The sequence below is a fragment of the Archocentrus centrarchus genome, chromosome 11 (assembly GCF_007364275.1).
Source record: "Archocentrus centrarchus isolate MPI-CPG fArcCen1 chromosome 11, fArcCen1, whole genome shotgun sequence".
Taxonomy (NCBI): domain Eukaryota; kingdom Metazoa; phylum Chordata; class Actinopteri; order Cichliformes; family Cichlidae; genus Archocentrus; species Archocentrus centrarchus.
The window spans coordinates 385,599-406,894 of record NC_044356.1 but is presented as its reverse complement, the minus strand read 5'-3'; the positions used below and the strand labels follow the sequence as shown (position 1 = coordinate 406,894).

General features: G+C 38.8%; 2 protein-coding genes across 2 annotated transcripts in view; both read left to right on the top strand.

Moving 5' to 3' along the window:
- The window catches only part of carmil1 (capping protein regulator and myosin 1 linker 1), a 46,379-nt gene extending 32,886 nt beyond the window's left edge, over positions 1-13,493 (top strand). The window contains exons 32-38 of the mRNA XM_030740724.1: positions 488-603; positions 1,432-1,933; positions 2,260-2,302; positions 2,557-2,748; positions 2,889-3,026; positions 10,213-10,356; positions 10,889-13,493. Coding sequence (XP_030596584.1) covers positions 488-603; positions 1,432-1,933; positions 2,260-2,302; positions 2,557-2,748; positions 2,889-3,026; positions 10,213-10,356; positions 10,889-11,016 — 1,263 coding nt within the window. The 3' untranslated portion in view covers positions 11,017-13,493. The remainder of the gene's footprint in view (positions 1-487; positions 604-1,431; positions 1,934-2,259; positions 2,303-2,556; positions 2,749-2,888; positions 3,027-10,212; positions 10,357-10,888) is intronic.
- Positions 13,494-13,737: 244 nt separating this feature from the next.
- LOC115788565 (secretagogin-like) lies at positions 13,738-20,896 on the top strand. The gene is made up of 11 exons (XM_030741636.1): positions 13,738-13,807; positions 14,622-14,692; positions 15,194-15,289; positions 15,429-15,518; positions 17,996-18,052; positions 18,146-18,223; positions 18,297-18,352; positions 19,032-19,077; positions 19,271-19,330; positions 20,090-20,158; positions 20,468-20,896. Exons 1-11 carry the CDS (start codon positions 13,738-13,740, stop codon positions 20,591-20,593), a joined length of 819 nt encoding a protein of 272 aa, XP_030597496.1. The 3' UTR covers positions 20,594-20,896.
- Positions 20,897-21,296: the final 400 nt, after the last annotated feature.

Here is a 21,296-nt window from a genome sequence, read left to right as displayed (position 1 = left end):
GCATGTATTTAGCATATTTTGTTTAAAACTGTGTCGCTTTAGCATGGCACATAAAGCAATACCACATTTTAATTTGATGTGACAGATGTACCAATATTTACCAGATTATTCATTTAAAAGTGTTCATTTAAGTTCTTGTGAGTATTCTTAGTTGTATTTTAGAGTTTACATTATTTTCCATAGAATGAGGTGTTAATATGTTTTGCATCCAATAAAATTCTTTCCTGAATTTAGAATTTCAGCAGATCTTATGCATAATAGTGCAAAGTACCTGCTCTTGCCAGGGGAGCTGACCAATCAGAACAGACTGGGCTTATTGGAACAGCTGGCGGACACTGTAGATTCCTGTTTTGAATTTATGAAGTTTTGTTCTGTGAACCATAATGCTAGCTCTTAAGGAGATTTTAACTTAATGCTTTGATAATTGAATGTTTTTGTTTTGATGTTTTTCTTCACTAAAACCTTTGTCTCTGTTGGTCTCTTTCAGCGGGAGGCCACTGGTAGCTCAGTACCACAGGAAGCAGAGCAGAACAGCATCATGGGAAAGCTGGATGAGGGCTTGGAAGACTTCTTCTCCAAGAAAGTCATTAAACTCAGCTTCAAGTGAGTGTCATACAAAAACCGTTTCACTTTCCATATTTTCAGTGTTTGGGTAATTTTACCTTTAAAAGTAACTTATCATACAAAATTACTACCCTTGAAAAGTAATCTGTTACATTCCAGCATTACCAGGACAGAAAGGTAACTCACTAGAGTACATTTGTATTTAGCTTAGCCAGATGGTGTAAAACCTACTGTACATTTAAATATGTCTGAATTTATTTTACCTCATTGTGTAGTAGTACAGTAGATACTGATTGTATTTCCTCCATCTCATAACCAGCAACAAGCTTACTAATTAACTTAAGAGTGACAGCTTTACCTGAAAGCTAGACGTTGCAGCTTTTTGATCCATAGCCCTGCACAATAATTGATACTTCCACAGATTGTGCTCTCTGCCATAATGTCCTTAACATGTGCAGTGACACAACTGTAGGACTGGATATTTTCCAGGATGCAGCTCCATGCCAAGAAGTCAGAGGGAGACAGAAGCATTGCTTTAGTCTACTTTGTAATGCATTACATCCAACAATGCCTATTTTTTAGTGACATTTGCATTTCCGAAAATTAGATAATTTCCCCAAATCAGTTTGATTACATATAAACAGTTGTGTGTCATCAGCAGCTATCCATCCATCCATTTTCTTCCACTTATCCAATTCAAGGTTGCAGGGGGGGTTGGAGCCTATCCTAGCTGCCATAGGGCAAGAGGCAGGGGACAGGTCACCCATCTGTCACAGGGTTCATCAGCAACAACATTTCTATAATTTGAAGACTTTTGACACCATGCTGACACATTTTGCTTCTCTCTGTCATTTTGATCATCTCCAGAATTCCCTCTGGAAAAGGTCCGTCTGCCAGCACTCCAGAACCAGCAGATAAAAAACGTGAATGCAGGAAGAGTGGTTTCTTTAATCTCATCAAATCTCGAACGTCCCGTTCAGAGAAGAGCCATGGAGCTGCAGCCATCACCCCATTTCAACCTGCCTTGTCCACTACAGCTGCATCTGAGGAGACGACACCAACATCTCCCACATCATCTGTGAAAATCTCTCCCATTGTGTCAGAGCCCGAGCAGGAGCCCCACAAGTCTCATTCCTCAAATCACACAGATTCTGGGATTGAGGTGCCTCCAATCACCATCAAACCTGCAGAGGAAGAGAATGAAAAGCAGAATTTGGATAAAAAGGAAAACATGGAGAAGCCAGAAAATGTGGAGAAATTGGAGAAAAAGGGAAACCCACACAAACCCCGTCACATTGGGGTTCCTGTAATGGGAATGGACCTGATGGCTGAGATGAAGGCCAGGCAAGAGAGAATGGCTGGAAAGAAAGTAGGTGGAGTTAACATCAATACTAGAGCCAGCAATATATATTTCTAGAATAAAGTATTTGATGCCTCATTAGCCAATATATTTTGTTATTGGTCTTATGTTAGCAAAATAATGCACACAGTCCAGTACAATATTACAACCAAGTGCAACTGCGGTAATAAACTTAAAGTAGAGTTGCCCCCATGTCAGAAGTTGCTTCAAAATTATAAAGAGGCATGAGCTGTACTAGATTGCAGTAGATCTCCCAGGTGTTCCTAATGAAGAGCTCAGTAAGTGTACATTCAGTCAGTTGTATTGAAATAAGAGTTCTCTTTCTCTGGTTTCAGACTGAGCCAGCACCTGCACAGAACAAAGTGGATGGTGACAAAGGTTTGTGTCTTTAATATCATTTGGATCTATGCTGAATTTTCTTGGCATAGTTGGAAGGCTAAATATGATGGTTTCATTATAAAAGAAAAGAGAAAATATCAATAGCTCACGCACTGCAGGGCTCCTCATTTGATATGGCAAAAAAATGTGATGTTTCAATACTGGCTCTTCTGTCGACTACTGAATGTGGAATTTCTACAGTGATTAGCTGACATTTTTGCAACCACTGAGCAGTGCTCAATCTTTTCCTGCAGCCAAGTCAGAAGTCCATCCTGCTGTGATAGCAGACACTGATGAATCTAAACCAGAGCCAGCACCCAGGTTCAAGCCACAGAGTGTCACCCACAAACCACCCCCACCTCAGGCTACCAAAGTACCCTTGTCACCCTGCGCCTCCGGGTCCCTCAGCCCAACTAGCCCCCGACTAAACAGCACCTACGTCTGTGGTAAGTAGGAAGTGGCAACCACTTTAAACTCTAAGAAAGTTTTATTATCAGCTGTTGGGCATCAAAATATACGTAATTCCCACTTAAGTGGATTTAAGAATAAACCAAATGTTTAACTGATTCCTTTATTTGTGTGTCAGGTGACGCTGTTAATGTTCAAACAGGCAGCGTATCTCCTAAAGCTCCACTTCCTGCTCCTCGCCTGAGGAGGGCGACATCAGAACAGGGGCGAGTGAGTACCAGCAGCAACCCCGCAGAACCTCTGTATCCTCAGGACGGTTAGTAGCTATACCACTGTGCAAAAGTCTTGAACCACACCTCATTTCTTCATATTTTGCTTCAAAGGAGCCAGACTTTCTTGTATTTTTTTTTAAAGTGCTCTTGAGCAAATGTTCTTCAGACTTTCTGAAAATTTTAAAACGTTTTTCTTTGGACCTTAGCTGTTTTTCGCTCCTTTTCAGTTCAGTCCATCTTCAGAGGAATGTTTGTTTGTTTGTTTGTTAAGCCACTTAACACTGACCTATGAGTCATTCCAGCATAAAGAAGGAACCTAACTGAAGGGATGAACCAGTGTTCACTTTTTCTGACTTTTGTGTCTACATATAACAGACAACTTGGGAAAAGAACCCATTTTAAATTGTATCTTTAGGCCTTTTGTTACTGGCAGCCTGTCACAAAACACAACTGTCACATTTGTGTCTGTTTCTTTAGTTCAATCTACAAAAAAATTGAAAGACAACACAATTTGACAGGCATAAGTTTTTTTTTTCTTTTCCCCAACAAGCTATCAGCTGAAAACTTGGCTTATCTCAGCATGGTGTGCAGTGTGTTCTTTAAAAAAATGAGGAAACTGGACAAGTGGAGGACAGAAGAAGTTACAGTCCTATAAACTACACTATGCTGCCAAACGTATTCACTCACCCACCCAAATCATTGAATTCAGGTGTTCCTGTCACTTCCATGGCCACAGGTGTATAAACCAAGCACCTAGGCATGCAGACTGCTTCTACAAACATTTGTGAAAGAATGGATCACTCTCAGGAGCTCAGTGAATTCCAGCGTGGTACCGTGATAGGATGCAACCTGTGCAACAAGTCCAGTTATGAAATGTACTCACTACTAAATACTCCACAGTCAGCTGTTAGTGGTATTATAACAAAGTGGAAGCGATTACTCTAGGAACAACAGCAACTCAGCAACAAAGTGGTAGGCCACATAAAATCACAAAGCAGGGTCAGTGGATGCTGAGGTGCATAAAGTGCAGAGGTCACCAACTTTCTGTCAGTCTATAGACATTTTTTAAATATACAAATTTGCAATTATTATTTCTTCACAGTTCTTATTTTGCATTCGTGGGATGATTTGGATTCGGAGAAAGCCTTGTGTTCTTGTATTTTTTTAGCCTATTTGCACACATCACCATCAGGGAGAAAGGAAATCAGCACTGAAATGAATCTGCCTGCGCAGACAAGATGAAAGCCTGTCAGTACAGGCAGACAGCCACAGTTACTGAGATACTTCCCTTTCTTCTTTCTTAATAAGGAAGGTTGCACAGCTCACTGCTTTGTGTGAGCATAGGCATAGCTAAACACACAACAACTTAATTTAACAGTTTTCCACATGTTTAATTAAGGCTTCCTAGGCCATATTTGATGCTTCCACTTGCCACATGCAGCAAAGGTCCATCACAGTTAAAGCAGATGCAGTGAATCCCAGCCTGTACTTGATACGTCCAAATGTCAGTGTGCGGGGGATTTGGTATTTTAATGCTTTACTTGTGTAATTAGCACTCACAGGAACTCAGTGTTTTTCCTTAAAACAGTGACTCAGCTGTGTAATTTAAAAAGGACGACTCGTCTTTTTTAAATTGTCGTGCAAAAAGATGTGATTTTAAAGTCAGAGAGAGACAGAAGAAAAGGTAATTTATACATTTCAAGGACCGTTTATTTCACACTTCACACAAACTGTAATGTTGTGTGTTTCAGCTGATGAAACGTTACAAAAGATTTCTGTGGTTTAGACCTGTTTGAATATATTTTTTTTTTCCAAGCATAGCATGTACATGTGCTGGTCATAAAATTAGAATATCATGAAAAAGTTGATTTTATTTCAGTAATTCCATTCAAAAAGTGAAACTTGTATATTATATTCATTCATTACACACAGACTGATATATTTCAAGTGTTTGTTTCTTTTAATTTTGATGATTAGAACTGACAACTAATGAAAACCCCAAGTTCAATATCTCAGAAAATTAGAATATTACTTAAGATCAATAAAAAAAAAAGGGATTTTTAGAAATGTTGGCCAACTGTGCTTTGGAGCACTCAGCAGCAGTCCAGTCCTTTTTGTCTTTAGCCCAGGCAAGACATTTCTGACGCTGTCTCTTGTTCAAGAGTGGCTTGACACAAGGACTGCGACAGCTGAAACCCATGTCTGCATACGTCTGTGTGTGGTGGTTCTTGAAGCACTGACTCCAGCTGCAGTCCACTCTTTGTGAATCTCCCCCACATTATTAACCCTCCTAAAAACTGACTACCCAGGGTTGAGACCAGGAAGCAGAGTTGCAGTCTTACACGCCTCTCTGCAGCTTCTCTCCTCCTGCCATCCCCCCAAAACCCCATCCCCATAGAGTCGGTGCCTGCTCCCAGACCACCAAAAAACAAAGCTAAAATCAGCAAAAAGCTATTTAAGCATAAAAATTCAAAAACAATAAATAATACAGCTTCATCAACTGCACCAAACAATAAAACAATTAAATGTGGATTGTTAAACATTAGGTCTCTCTCTTCCAAGTCCCTATTAGTAAATGATTTAATAATTGATCAACATATTGATTTATTCTGCCTTACAGAAACCTGGTTACAGCAGGATGAATATGTTAGTTTAAATGAATCAACACCCCCGAGTCACAGTAACTGTCAGAATGCTCGAAGCACAGGTCGAGGAGGAGGATTAGCTGCAATCTTCAATTCCAGCTTATTAATTAATCAGAGACCCAGACAAAGTTTTCATTCTTTTGAAAGCCTGACTCTTAGTCTTGTCCATCCTAATTGGGAAAATCAAAAACCTGTTTTATTTGTTATTATCTATCGTCCACCTGGTCCCTACTCAGAGTTTCTGTCTGATTTCTCAGACTTTTTATCTGATTTAGTGCTCAGTTCAGATAAAATAATTATAGTGGGTGATTTTAACATCCATGTAGATGCTGAGAATGACAGCCTCAACACTGCATTTAATCTATTGTTAGATTCAATTGGCTTCTCTCAAAATGTAAAGGAGCCCACCCACCACTTTAATCATACTCTGGATCTTGTCCTAACATATGGCATAGAAACTGAAGACTTAACAGTATTCCCTGAAAGCCCCCTGCTGTCTGATCATTTCTTAGTAACATTTACATTTACTTTAATGGATTACACAGCAGTGGGGAATAAGTTTTATTACAGTAGAAGTCTTTCTGAAAGTGCTGTAACTAAGTTTAAGGATCTAATTCCTTCATTGTTATGCTCTTCAGTGCCATGTGCCAACACAGTGCAGAGCAGCTACCTAAACTCTGCTCCCAGTGAGGTCGATTATCTCGTCAATCGTTTTACATCCTCACTGCGTATAACTTTGGATACTGTGGCTCCTCTGAAAAGGAAAGCTTCAAATCAGAAGTGCCTGACTCCGTGGTATAATTCACAAACGCACAGCTTAAAGCAGCTAACCCGAAAGCTGGAGAGGGAATGGCGTCTCACTAAATTAGAAGATGCTCATTTAGCCTGGAAAAAGAGTTTGTTGCTCTATAAAAAAGCCCTCCGTAAAGCTAGGACATCTTACTATTCATCATTAATTGAAGAAAATAAGAACAACCCCAGGTTTCTTTTCAGCACTGTAGCCAGGCTGACAAAGAGTCAGAGCTCTGTAGAGCCGAGTATTCCTTTCACGTTAACTAGTAGTGACTTCATGGATTTCTTTACAAATAAAATTTTAGACATTCGAGAAAAAATTATTCATAACCATCTCAAAGATTATTCTTCATGTTCGGCTGCTTTCAGCACTGCTGGTATTTGTTTAGACTCTTTTGCTTCAGTTGATCTTTCAGAGTTAACTTCAATAGTTACTTCCTCCAAACCAGCAACATGTTTATTAGATCCCATTCCTACTAGACTGTTCAAAGAAGTCTTTCCAATTATTGATGCTTCAATCTTAAAAATGATCAATCAGTCTTTATTTGTTGGCTATGTACCACAGACCTTCAAGGTGGCTGTAATTAAACCTCTGCTTAAAAAGCCATCACTTGACCCAGCTGTCTTAGCTAATTATAGGCCAATCTCCATCCTTCCTTTTCTCTCAAAGATTCTTGAAAGAGTAGTTGTAAAACAGCTAACTGATCATCTGCAGAGGAACGGTTTATTTGAAGAGTTTCAGTCAGGTTTCAGAATTCATCACAGTACAGAAACAGCATTAGTGAAGGTTACAAATGATCTTCTTAGAGCCTCTGACAGTGGACTCATCTCTGTTCTTGTCCTGTTGGACCTCAGTGCAGCTTTTGATACTGTTGACCATAACATTTTATTACAGAGATTAGAGCTTGCTATAGGTATTAAAGGTACTGCACTGCAGTGGTTTGAATCATATTTATCTCATAGACTCCAATTTGTTCATGTAAATGGGGAGTCTTCTTCACACACTAAGGTTAATTATGGAGTTCCACAGGGTTCTGTGCTAGGACCAATTTTATTTACATTATACATGCTTCCCTTAGGCAGTATTATTAGAAAGCACTGCATCAATTTTCATTGTTATGCAGATGATACTCAGCTTTACCTATCAATGAAGCCAGATGACACACATCAATTAATTAAACTGCAGGAATGTCTTAAAGATATTAAGGCCTGGATGACCTCTAATTTCCTGCTTCTAAATTCAGATAAAACTGAAATTCTTGTTCTCGGCCCCACAAATCTTAGAAACATGGTGTCTAACCAGATACTTACTCTGGATGGCATTACTTTGGCCTCCAGTAACACTGTGAGAAATCTTGGAGTCATTTTTGACCAGGATATGTCCTTCAATGCACATATTAAACAAATATGTAGGACCGCTTTTTTGCATTTGCGCAATATTTCTAAAATTAGAAACATCCTTTCTCAGAGTGATGCTGAAAAGCTCATTCATGCATTTATTACTTCTAGGCCGAATTATTGTAATTCATTATTATCAGGCTGTCCTAAAAGCTTTCTGAAAAGCCTTCAGCTGATCCAAAATGCTGCAGCTAGAGTACTGACAGGGACTAGAAAGAGAGAGCATATTTCTCCCATATTGGCTTCTCTTCATTGGCTCCCTGTTAAATCTAGAATAGAATTTAAAATTCTTCTCCTCACCTACAAGGTCTTGAATAATCAGGCACCATCTTATCTCAAAGACCTCATAGTACCATATCACCCCAACAGAGCACTTCGCTCTAAGACTGCTGGCTTACTTGTGGTTCCTAGGATACTTAAGAGTAGAATGGGAGGCAGAGCCTTCAGCTTTCAGGCGCCTCTTCTGTGGAACCAGCTTCCAGCTTGGATTCGGGAGACAGACACCCTCTCTATTTTTAAGAATAGGCTTAAAACTTTCCTTTATGATAAAGCTTTATAGTTAGGGCTGGATCAGGTGACCCTGAACCACCCCTTAGTTATGCTGCTATAGGCCTAGTCTGCTGGGGGGTTCACATAATGCACTGTTTCTCATTCACCTTATTTACTTTGTTTATACTCCACTCTGCATTTAATCATTAATTGATATTAATCTCTGGCTCTCTTCCACAGCATGTCTTTCTCTCCCCTCAGCCCAACCGGTCGCGGCAGATGACTGCCCCTCCCTGAGCCTGGTTCTGCTGGAGGTTTCTTCCTGTTAAAAGGGAGTTTTTCCTTTCCACTGTCGCCAAGTGCTTGCTCATAGGGGGTCGTTTTGACTGCTGGGTTTTCTCTGTATTATTGTAGGGTCTTTACCCACAATACAAAGCGCCTTGAGGCGACAGTTTGTTGTGATTTGGCGCTATATAAATAAAATTGAATTGAATTGAATTGAATTTTTGAATGGGTTTTGTTCCACAGTCCTCTCCAGGGTGCGGTTATCCTTATTGCTTGTACACTTTTTTCTACCACATCTTTTCCTTCCCTTCGCCTCTCTATTAATGTGCTTGGACACAGAGCTCTGTGAACAGCCAGCCTCTTTAGCAATGACCTTTTGTGTCTCGCCCTCATTGTGCAAGGTGTCAATGGTCTTCTTTTGGACAACTGTCGTCAGCAGTCTTCCCCATGATTGTGTAGCCTACAGAACTAAACTGAGAGACCATTTAAAGGACTTTGCAGGTGATTAGAGTGTGGCACCAGGTGTCTTCAATATTGAACCTTTTCACAATATTTTAATTTGATTTTGGGGTTTTCATTAGTTGTCAGTTATAATCATCAAAATTAAAAGAAACACACATTTGAAATATATCAGTCTGGGTATAATGAATGAATATGTTTCACTTTTTGAATGGAATTAGTGAAATAAATCAACTTTTCATGATATTCTAATTTTATGACCAGCACCTGTACATAAAAGATTGATGTAGCATCATAATTACACCCATTTTGAGGAATCATGACTGTCAATCTTGTTTTGAATCCAGAAATATTGGGATAAGACAGTGTAGTGCTCATCAGCTAATGGTAAAAAGCTTGATTATCAAGTTGCATCCATATGCTTTATGAGTGCATTATAGAAACACAGATGCCTACACATTAGTGCAGAGTAACAGACAAATAATACACTAGAATTTCTTTCACCGAAACAGAAGCACAGACTTCTTGGACGTGCAATAAACTGTACAAGGCGCCGACAGCAGGACAGGGGTCCATTTCAGAATTAGCTACAGACACAGGTGTCGGGACAGCTGTCAGTCAAAGTGCCAAGTTACCAAAAAAAAAAAAAATCAGCCACCATGCAATTATTATTATTAAAGGGGGAATCGTCCTTTCATAATAACTGTGTGGTTATTTCATAATAACTGTATGGTTAATATGAAAGATTATAGAGATTAAAACCATTTTTTTTGTTTCAGGGTGTAAACAGAGTTAGTAATTTAATATTGGAGTCTACAGGAACTGACTCTCTTTTGTAGCCCACCTCACGTGGCCATTAGAGGGACTACTGTTTTTGGCACTTTACCACTGGCTTCATTTATTTCACTCCTAGAGTTTTTATTTGCTTGTCTCTCATCATTCTGTAGGCTAGTTGAATAAGGTGCTTTTGCATTAAAACCTTGACATAATACAGTATAAGTGAGTGTTTCTATTTATTCTAATTATAATTTCTTTCCAGGTCCACACTGTAAAATTAAATGAGATAAACAGCTGATAGGTGACAGCTTCAAATAAGTGTAAATGTAAGTTGGAGATTTTTAAGAGGCACAGACAGTGATCGTATATCGTTCTCTTTCTGCAGCTGCAGATGGTGATGTGTTTGAAGCACCCCTCGCAGGCGGAGAGCCTGGCAGCAACAAACGGGCGTCATCTCTAAAGAGGTCATCCAGCCTTTCAACTGCAAGCAAAGACGACCGAGAACGCACCAAATCCCTCCCTGCCTACGGTACAACCAATTACAGTAACTGTATGTTGTGCTAGTGCAGCTCAGCCAGGGCGATGATCTGCTGTGACTTCTTTCTGTATCTGTCTCCCATCAGACAGAGGAGGACTAGGCAAAGAGTCTTGAAAACAGATTTTTGTTTTCTTTTTACCAAGGATGCAGAGATGAGCTGAAACTATTTATGCTTTCAGAGGTTCAGGCTGCTGGTCAGTAAACTTAGCCACATCCACAGCTAACCAATGCAGAGCTGCTGCCACACCTTATCTGAATGCCCAGAGCATCATGAGCTGTCTGACACCAAAACATCTGGTCAAAGCAGCACACAGCATCCTCCTGGCTGAGCCAATCTAGCACAAGACTTGTACAAAGATAGCAAGAACTACACCATCATTTTAGAAAAACTAAACAAAACAACCTCATAGTGAAGTGGACATGCTGTATTTCACTGGCTCAAGGTGATGTTGAGTATTTTCATTATTTTGTTTCTACTTTGTTTTTTTTCTTGATTGTATCTTTATTTTCTGCCTCTCTGCAGTGAGGCCTCCATCTCTGTCTGACACACATGTGAGTCCAGCTGATGAAGAGATTCCAGCTTCACTGACAGATTGCAAATCTAACAGCAAATCAGAGGATGAGTCCAGTGATGACACTCCTTCAGTCTGACACAATAAAGTGTTTACAGTCACCTAAATCCTGCTTCAGCTGCCTCGTCTACGCCACATGAACTTTAAGGAGATCAATCATATTAATACACGAAAAGACACAGATGTAAATTTTTTTTTTTCCCTATGCAACATGTATGTGTAGTGGACAGACACTTTGTCATGCTGTTATCAGTGGGAGTTTCCTGATCTTGGATTAGTCCCAGCTGTCCAGCGGTCAAAACAACTCCATAACTGTCTCTATCCAAAGCTTTAATATGACCATAAAGAGCAGACCAGATGGGTTTATCTGGTGCAGAGAGAATCTGTGGCTGCTTAGATAAACATGCCCAGCAATTTAAAAAGCTCAGTTAGTACAAAGCACTGAGGAAAATGAGTCTCATTTATTGTTTTTGTGTAACTATAAGTAGGTCCAGATTGAAGCTGTTTGGTCTGAACTGTAGCACTTCAGTAATCATTGCTAGCAGAACTTCAGAAAATAAGATTTAAAATAGAAATAGGTCCCAAAAACAGTTTCTTTATTCCAAATTTTTGTTGATCATCTTAAAACCAGCAAATTTGAAGCAGATGGTTGCAGAAAAATTCTCGAAGTCATTAGAAATGCAACAAGCCATCCAAACTAGTTCATAACTAACAGTGAGACTAATCAAACATTGTTGATGCTTACTGTACCTACAGCCGCTTTCTGTTATTTGAGCATCAGAAACTTTTCCTGCTCAGTAACATCTATAATTCCTCCCCTCTTCAGTTATATCAAACCAATCATTGCTGGTTGATATGAAACATCACTGCTACCAGTGAACCAGCACTGGGATTGTTGTCATAGAGATGAGACTTAAAACCTGGATTTACTGCAAAACCTGAGACAGATTGTGCCCTGGACTGCTTGAAAAAGTGGGCTTGGGTGCTTGGACTGCTACACATCAGGTGTGATCCAACTTTCCTCTTGAAGATCAACTGAAAATCAGTGTGTTAAATAATGAATGAATCAGTAGGAAATGTCAGAGGACAGCATGTCACCACTTCCAAAAATGTCTCCAGTTAGACCACAAAATGCATAAAAGCTAGAATCACACTGTACATGGTGATAATGATCTGTCTTCAAAGGCATGTGTATGTTTGAGAGAACGAGATAGGAGTCCAAAAGCTGCTTCGAGTTTGAGATAATGGAAGAAGACTCAGGCAGCAAAAGAAACAAGCTGAACTCGAGCCTGGAACATGAAATGCAGTGTGAATGGAGGTCAGACTGGGAGTGGGGCTTGAGGATGGGACATGACAGCCTTTCCTCATGTGAGCTCAGTTGTTATTCATTTAGGAATTTTTGTTGGGATCAGGACCTTTAAAAAAGACTAAATAAGGTTAAGATTGTTGAACCAGAGTCAAGCAAAAAAATTAAAGCTCTCAAAAGTGGGAAATAACAAAAACAAAAAAAATATGACTCCATCAGATTTTTTTTTTTTTTAATTAATTTCAAGATGTAAAACTTTTAGTAATATAACTACAGCTTGTTTTTTACAGAAGCAGGAAAAAGGTGAGTTGATGCCATGTTTATGTCAAGTCAGAGTTACTGGAAGAAACATTTCTGGAGACAGAGGGCAGCTGATGGTCTTTTTATTTATTTGCTTAAAGGCTGGTGAAATCACATTTACATGTTGCTCCAGGAAGTGTGCATTTACCCGTGATGAGAAGCTGATTCTCATTACAGGATGTAAACACTGATGGAGTCATGTTAATCTGAGCTGTAATGTTAGCTATCTGCATGCTTCTTTGGGCTGGCAGAACCATGGAAAGAATAAGCAGAATAACTGTTCTCTCCGCGGCTTGTGGAGGTTTTGTGAGGAACAGGTTGTGATTTCAGGAAAGAGACATTACTGCTGAGTTTTTCAAATGTACTTTGGCACTTTGAGCACCCCAAGGTGAGCTCACGTCCCTACAGCTGATCTCACTAAAACTAGTCTACTTACACCATAAAAAAAATCTAGATGGAGAAATAGCACTACAGGCCAGAGAAAAAAAAGAGTCTAGCTGACTTGGAGGTGAACTGTCCCTGTAAGTTAAAATCATTAACGTTTGCTTTAAGCAATGAAAAAACTTGTAGTGTCAGTGACTGTCAGTGAGGCCCTTTGTAAATGTTACCATCTGTTACTCTTCTGCCATCATAAAGGTCCCGTGTAAGCTGCACTTACTGATGTATTATGTAAATATGACCTAACATTTGTTTAAGATACTGCTTATACAATAAGAGGCGGTTGTAGAGGAAAATATGATTTATATCTAAGATTTATATCTAATTCTGAGCAGAAAAGTGTTTTTTTTTTCATTTAAAAGACTCAATAATGGTTTTCCTTTTATTTTTGTTTTTTTGATGTTGTCACTTTTTTAAATCTACTTTTATAAATTTACCATAAATGTGACATCAAGCTGCCAAATATTTCTGTATTTGTATGTTTTTTCCAATAAATATTATTTTACTTGTCATTCTCTCGCTCTCTCTCTCTCTTCTGTGTTGCACGCTCTCACTCTCTCGCCCCTCCCTTCATATATACAGGCCACCAAGGTGTGACGCTCATTTGGCTGATTTTCCCTGGGGGTGAACTTTGAGCAGATTTCATTTCAGTGGAACAGGTCATCTTTGTCTCTCTGTGAGGATCTCAGACAGAAGCTATTTATTTCTTTTTATTTTTTCACCCCCTCCTCTGCCGCTAGACTGGTCTATAGCACCATGGACAGCGCACTGGACAGACTGGATGCTGCAGGATTCTTACAGATCTGGCAACATTTTGATGTCAATGGTAAGGAGAGGAGCTTTTTAATGGCTCTTAAGTCCATATGTATATATATTTATTCAAACCATCCAGCATACAGACTAAATAATATGATTTGAATGTGCTATTAATTGCTTCTAAGTACAAAGAATACAAAACATGATGTGATAACAGTGCTTTCAAAGGGGACATTAATTCAGAGATGTCCTCTTTTCAAGATTAATTTAAAAAGGTAAAGACAAGTAAAATTATAAAAACCTTATTTGTGCTGAAAGTTAGGAAAATCCTGTGTTACAGCAGCTGATAACTAAATAAAGTCATAGCATAATAAACACAATAGCTCAATTAAATGGAATATAGCAAAAAAAAAAAAAAGCCAAAGCAAAATTGCTTAAGCTGAAATGAGTAGAAAATAATAAAGGAATGAAAAATTTGAAAAAAGTTAAAAATTAAACACAAAAAAAACTAATATATAATTCTCTGCTGGATGTGCTGAGTTATCACATCTATGAAGATTTTAAAAAGTGGACTTCACATTACAGTTCCAGCCTCACCCTCTGGCACTAAGAGGAAACTCATTATTTGTAAGAATGAAAAATATAGTTTTAAAGGAGTTTAGCCATGTCAGCACGTGGTTATGAGCTGCAGCAGGCTGACACTGTTGCCTGTTAATTCAGTTACTGTTTCATAGCCAGAAGTAAAACAGCTCAGAAGAACTTAAGGAACTCTGTTAGAAAAAAGATCTGAATGTTTTTCAGTCAAACACATGAGCAGTTTCAATTGAGAGTAAGCGAGGATTCTCAAAAGGGAAAAAAAAAAGACACATTTCTTTGTCTCTTAGATAATGGCTACATCGAAGCAAATGAGCTGGACGCCTTCTTTAAACACATGTTGCACAAACTCGGGATGAAGGTAAGAGATCAACCTCCGAGTGCCGTTAAGGAAGAGTGAATCATTTCCTGTTGGATAAAAGAGGTTCTGAACTAAAGCGTTAAGGCTGTACTGCAGCCTGCCAGTTTTTAACACTACCACAGAGGGATGCAAAAGTCAGACACCATCAGATTTTATAAGCACAGTTGTAATAGTTGTGTGCATCACATTTGCATTGATAAAACTTAAGGGTGCATTGTATCAGACATTTTATTTATTTGTTGACACAGACAGCATTTACGTATGCTGAAATTATAATCTCTATAAACATGTATTGATATATCCATAAAAATATGAATATGCAGGAATATATTTGTTGGCAAAGGACCTGATTTTAGGTCTCAGAAGCTTTCTGGTTCAGCTTTCACATTTGAAGGCCTGGAAAACTCACTGCAGTTCTCAGGGGTTAAAGAATAAAAAAATGGGACCAGTTGCCTGAAACTATTTTTATGCAGGCTAATGTTGCTGAGATGCTGTTTTCAGAAGGAGGAGATAACTGGAGACAAAATCAGAAGGCTGAAAGAAAAGTTCATGCCTGCGTGTGACACTGCAGCTGACAGACATCTGCAGATCCAAGAGGTACAAGAAGTCAGCACTAGCTGTGTCATATATCAAAAAGCCTATTCATCCCTGCACACACTGATTTTTGTAAATCAAAATGAATGAATCATGTAAATTAAAATGAACTACAGCTTCTTCTTTATGTCATCCTTTTCAGCTGGCCACACTGATGTTGCCAGAGGAGGAAAACTTCCTGCTTCTGTTCCGCAGAGAGACACCTCTGGACAACAGTGTGGAGTTCATGAGGGTGAGGGGCAACAAATAGAGTGGTGAAGAACAGAGGAGGAGGATGGATATTCAATGAGTACAAATGAAACAAAAACAATGGAACCCTTTCACGAGCAGTGCGTGTGCACAAATCATGTACAAACGCTTCACACACAAATCAGAGACTCGATATTTTTGTTAAGTTTATGAACAAATGGTGAAGGCCTGGTTGTCTAAGAACATTTTAGCTGAATACTAACACTACTACTTCTATTATTATAATTATTATATTAGGAATTATAATAATAATAACAATAATAATAACAATATTACAGTGGTGCGGTGTTTAGCACTGTCATCTCACAGCAAGAAGGTCCTGGGTTTGAATCCACCATCTGGCCTTTCTGTGTGGAGTTTGCATGTTCTCCCCGTGTCTGTGTGGGTTTTCTTCAGGTAGTCTGGCTTCCTCCCACAGTCCAGAGACATGCAGTTGCTGGGGTTACAATAACTGGTGATTCTAAATTGCCCATAGGTGTGAATGTGAGTGTGAATGGTTGTCTATGTCTCTGTTTCAGCCCTGCGACAGGTTAGTGACCTGCCTCTCCCCCGCCTCTCACCCTATGGTAGCTGGGATAGGCTCCAGCCCCCTGAACTGGATTAACGGAAGAAAATGGATAATTATTATTATTTCTCAGAGGGGATAAAAGTTAGTGATCAAAAATGGTTTACAATAACCTTACACTTAAAAATATAAAATAATAAATAAATAAAAAAGGACATTTTCTGTGCCACCCCAGTAAAAGTACTGGCCTCAGCTTGGTGACGATGTAAAAATTGCATGTAATGCCTTCAAAAATAATGGCGTGAATATTTAAGTGTAAGAAATAGAAAGAAGCAAAATCAAAACAATATATGATTAGATATATAGATGTATAAAACTGTTTCTAGGTACATGTACACAGTTTTTCAAATGAACTTGGCAGGAAGATTGTTCTAGGCATCTCAGAGAACCTGTTATAGTTGTTCTGTGGATTTTGTCTTCTCTTACATGAAGTTTTAGTCCGTCTTAAAGCTAATAATAGTTTTTATAGCTATGGTTATACATTTGGGCTCATTATTATGCTTCAGAATTGATTTGGAATGATCCCATGCCTCCTGAACATTAATGGGTGATGGATAAGAATGCCAATACAACTTTTGTACATTGCCACCTGTGGGCTGGATGTCACCAGACTAATGTAAATATTGATTGTCTCCTGTGGAAGATATTGTCTTCATATTATCATTTTCTGGGCAAAATTCCTGCTCATACACAACATATATTTCCTAATAAGCTGTTATTTATGGACTTTTATACTTTAAGGGATGTGATCCATCTTTGACCAAGCTTCCATTCAAGGTCATCTCCTAGTGGTCCTCTTGTTCTCTTCCAGTGCAGCTGCTTTTTGCAGATTGTTTGTATGTGCTTTTGCAGTTTGACCTCAAACTAGGTCAGAGACCAAAGATCAAACTGAGGTGACTTTCATGTTAAGAGTGATCACTGGTGATGAGAGACCTACTGTATGCAGTCTTCACCAAGAGAGTGGGAAACAACCTGAACCACAGCGTGTGCCACTGTGCATATTTGGTCGCACCAACATGATCTTTGCTCACTACCTGCCCTGCTTTCCAGATTTGGATCCCTGCGATTTTGCCATCTTTCCCAACATTTAATTAAAGTTTCACACACTGGAACAGATCCAGCATACATTGAGGCCGCACTACTATAAATGTCAGTATGGGACTTCCACACAGTGATCTAAAAACTGCAGCCATGCTGGAAGAGGTCCAGTGGTGAATAAGCAGAGGACCTTGAAGGGAAGATCTGTGCATTTTAGGCTGCTGTGGGTGTGTCTCATCTCGTACTTTTCCCTCAAAAAAATTGGAAATTGTAATATATGTCTTAAGCACCACCTTCAGGACAAAGATGTTCTCACTCTGTTCTCTCTCTCTCTGTGTTTATACACCATTCTGCATTTAACCATTAGTTATTATTAATCTCTGGCCACCATAGTTTCACATTTTTTGGGATAACTTTGAAAGCATTTGTCATACTTTTTAGTCTTCTTGTGATCATTTTGAATTCTGGGGTTGTTTAGTGACTCATTTCATTTGGGCTTATGTCCATTTTATGTTGTACTCTCTCTGAGTATCTATTATTAACTTCTGGCTCTTTTCCACGGTGTGTCTTTTGTCCTGTCTCTCCCCCCTCACCCACAACCGATCATGGCAGATGACTGCCCCTCCCTGAGCCTAGTTCTGCTGGAGGTTTCTTCCTGTTAAAAGGGAGTTTTTCCTTCCCACTGTCACCAAGTACTTGCTCATAGGGTGTTGGTTTGGTTGTTGGGTTTTCTCTGTATTATTGTAGGGTCTTTACCCACAATACAAAGCACCTTGAGGCGACTGTTTGTTGTGATTTGGCGCTATATAAATAAAATTGAATTGAATTGAATGTCTTTTTTTTTTTTTTTTTCCCAGATCTGGAGAAACTACGACACAGACAGCAGCGGGTACATCTCAGCTATCGAACTCAAGGTGACTGTTACATGAGAATAAATTACAGTGAAAAACTACCTTTGCTGTAATTGGTCTGCGGTGTTGAAACATCTTTCTTGTGTCTCCCTTCAGGGCTTCCTTCAAGACTTATTCCTTCAACATGGAAAGTCTATCACCCCTAAAAAATTGGAGGAGTACACTGACACCATGGTAACAGGAAGGGAGGTTGGGATGAGGGGGGCTCTGGGTTATCTTCATTCTGACTTTTTTTTTTCTTCTGTAGATGAAAATGTTTGACAAAAACAAAGATGGCAGGCTGGATCTCAATGACCTAGCCAGGTACTGATCTAATTGTTTAATCCATCCTTCAGTTTTCTGCTGCTTATGAGTCATTTTCCACCCTTTTTGGTCACGCCATTGATCTTTTTCTTCCTTTTTTGAATTTTTGCGGTCCTCTGTTTGTTTTTGTTGTCCTGTTGTCCTCTCCTGCTCTCTTGTGTCATTGTTTTGAGTCTCCATAGTTTTTGTCATAGTTTTTAGCCTTCTTATGATCATTTTAAATTCTGTGGTTGTTTAGTGACTCATTTCATTTGGGCTCATGTCCATTTTATGTTGAACTCTCTCTGAGTGTCTTGGGTTTTTTTGTTTTTTGGGGTTTTTTTCTGTCTTTGAAGCCTGATAACTGAGCTCCATAAGTCAATACAGAGGCCCTACAACCCCTGTGGCACTACCTATGCCTTGTACCTGGTCACAATACTGATTGATTATATTTTGTGGAACTTTTGTTACACACAACTGGGAAGTACTAACAAAAGTGAGATAGAGTGTAAATGTTGTACAAAGTCTTTTAAGACTATAATTATAATATAATAAATATAATTTGAACACTCACGAAATAACTCAAGGAATTTAAAAATATTTTTTGCTTCCACATCTGATCTGTTCTTGAAAAAATATCAGTGCATGAATTCAGTTAATGGGATTTTCTATTTGACAATCATCTGTTTCTTTTCTCCAGAATTTTGGCCCTAAAAGAAAATTTCCTGCTGAAGTTTAAGATGGATGTAAGTTTGATGATTTGTGTTTGCTGGATGTTTTTTTAGATGTTTTTTGGAGTTTAAATTGAATAAACTGGACATGGAAAATAAACAATTGTAACCAAATTATCTTTCACACTTTAATCTATATTCAGTTTGGATTCATGTATATGTTTTGTGGACTTTAAAGCAGGTCCTTACTGCTCCATTCTGCTTTCAGGCTTGCAGTCAGGAGGACAGAAAGAGGGACTTTGAGAAGATATTCACTCACTATGATGTTGTAAGTGGAAATTTACCCACTTTAATAATCTACTCTCTTGTTATTATACTCAAATATTTTTGTTCTTTGTTAATCAGTGAACAGGACTGATTTTTGCAAAGCACATTTTTAAAGTGAGATTATTATAAGTGACAAAACTGATAAATGCTGCTGAATTCGACTGAATTTATCACAATGAAAGGACAATCAGTCATTTATGTAGAGACCTGAAAATTTGAATATGGAAAGAAAACCTTTAGTATTCTGTCTAGAAAGAAGTCTGTAAGGCTGCAGCTTTTAACAGCATGTACTGTACATGATAATGAAAGAAAGTTCTCACATGCAGTGGTTATTGATATTCAAATGATGATGTAGATTGTAATCTGCTGCTCCCACCCCCAAGCACACAGACACACATTTTCATCATATCCCCCAGCACCAGCCACCTTACTTTACCTTACTTTACTTGTTCATTATTTGTTTTACAACCACAGCATTGCTGCTACCAGTTACTGTGTAGTTAGTGTGTGTGTATATATTGTGTTACTGTGTATACATTGTGTATGTTGAACATTTTAATCTAGTTTGTATATATTGTGTACATTTTTAGTATATATTGTATATTTTACATTGAACATGCTGTTTGCACACCTTGGGTCATCGCAAACGTAATTTCAGTTCTCCACCCGTCTAGTACATTCGTCAGCAATTGACAATAAACAGTTGAGTTGAGTTGAGTTGAGTTGAGTTGAGTTGAGTTGAGTTATTCTGTGTGTGTAGAGTAAGACGGGTGCACTGGAGGGCCCTGAGGTGGATGGATTTGTCAAGGATATGATGGAGCTGGTGAAGGTAAAATTCGTTGTCATCCAAACAACAGTGATTTTGCTCATTTCTATTTTTTAATTAAAAATTATAACCCTGTTGTATAACCCTTGATATCACTGACAGTTATGGAAAAAGCAAGTCCAGGAAGTCTAAGCCTGTTCCTATTCTGTGAAGTATTGTGTTATATTCCCAAAAGCCCATACAGTACAAGTGTTGGTACTTTCTTTTTAAATAAACCTTTATTTATTTTAATAATTTATAGAGACTTTAATATGAAGCATTTGGATCCACTAAGAATTTCACAGGTATAAATTCTTTCTGCTGACTCTACAGCCCAGCATCAGTGGAACTGACCTTGATAAGTTCAGGAAAGCTCTGATGGGTCACTGTGATATCAATGGAGACGGAAAGATCCAGAAGAATGAGCTGGCTCTCTGCCTCGGCCTTAAGCTCAGCTAACCGACCCTGGGAACGTTCAAACAAGTGTTTTTTCTTTTTCTTTTTCTTTTTCCTTTCATGCCTCCTTCCTCCTCTGTTCTCTTTTATTTTCTTACTTTTTTGTATCCTGCCAGTTATTTTAATTCATCCTCTCTTTCTACCTGCTTTCTTCTTTTATCACATATTGTTTCTTTACCAATCTCAGTTTTTTTGACTTATGATGACTTGGTCTGGTGTTGTGTTTTACTCCTGTTAACTAGAGCATGTTTCCATAATTGTTCATTTTTTTCTCTATTTGAACTCCTAACACTCCTAACAATAATTAGCATTAAATGTGTTTCTTGTCACATTAATGAACTGTAGATTTGCCAAACATATCTAGCTGGTGAGAATCAGCACCTCTGAGCCTGAGGCCATGGTCCTCAGCCAGAAAAGGTTCGGGCATCTGACTAGGATCCCTCCTGGGTGCCACTTTGAAAGATGTTCCAAGCATGTTCTACCATGAGGAGGCCCCGAGGAAGACCCAGGACATGTTGGAGAGATTATATCTGTAGGCTGGCCTGGGAACGCCTTGGGTTCCCCCCGAACGAGCTGGAGGAGGTGGCTGGGGAGAGGGAGATCTAGGCTTCTCTGCTTAGGCTGCTGCCCGCGTGATCCAGCCCTGGATAAGAAAATGGATGGTTTGGATGGGTCTAGCTGTTTTCTTAAAATTATGTTTTTTGTT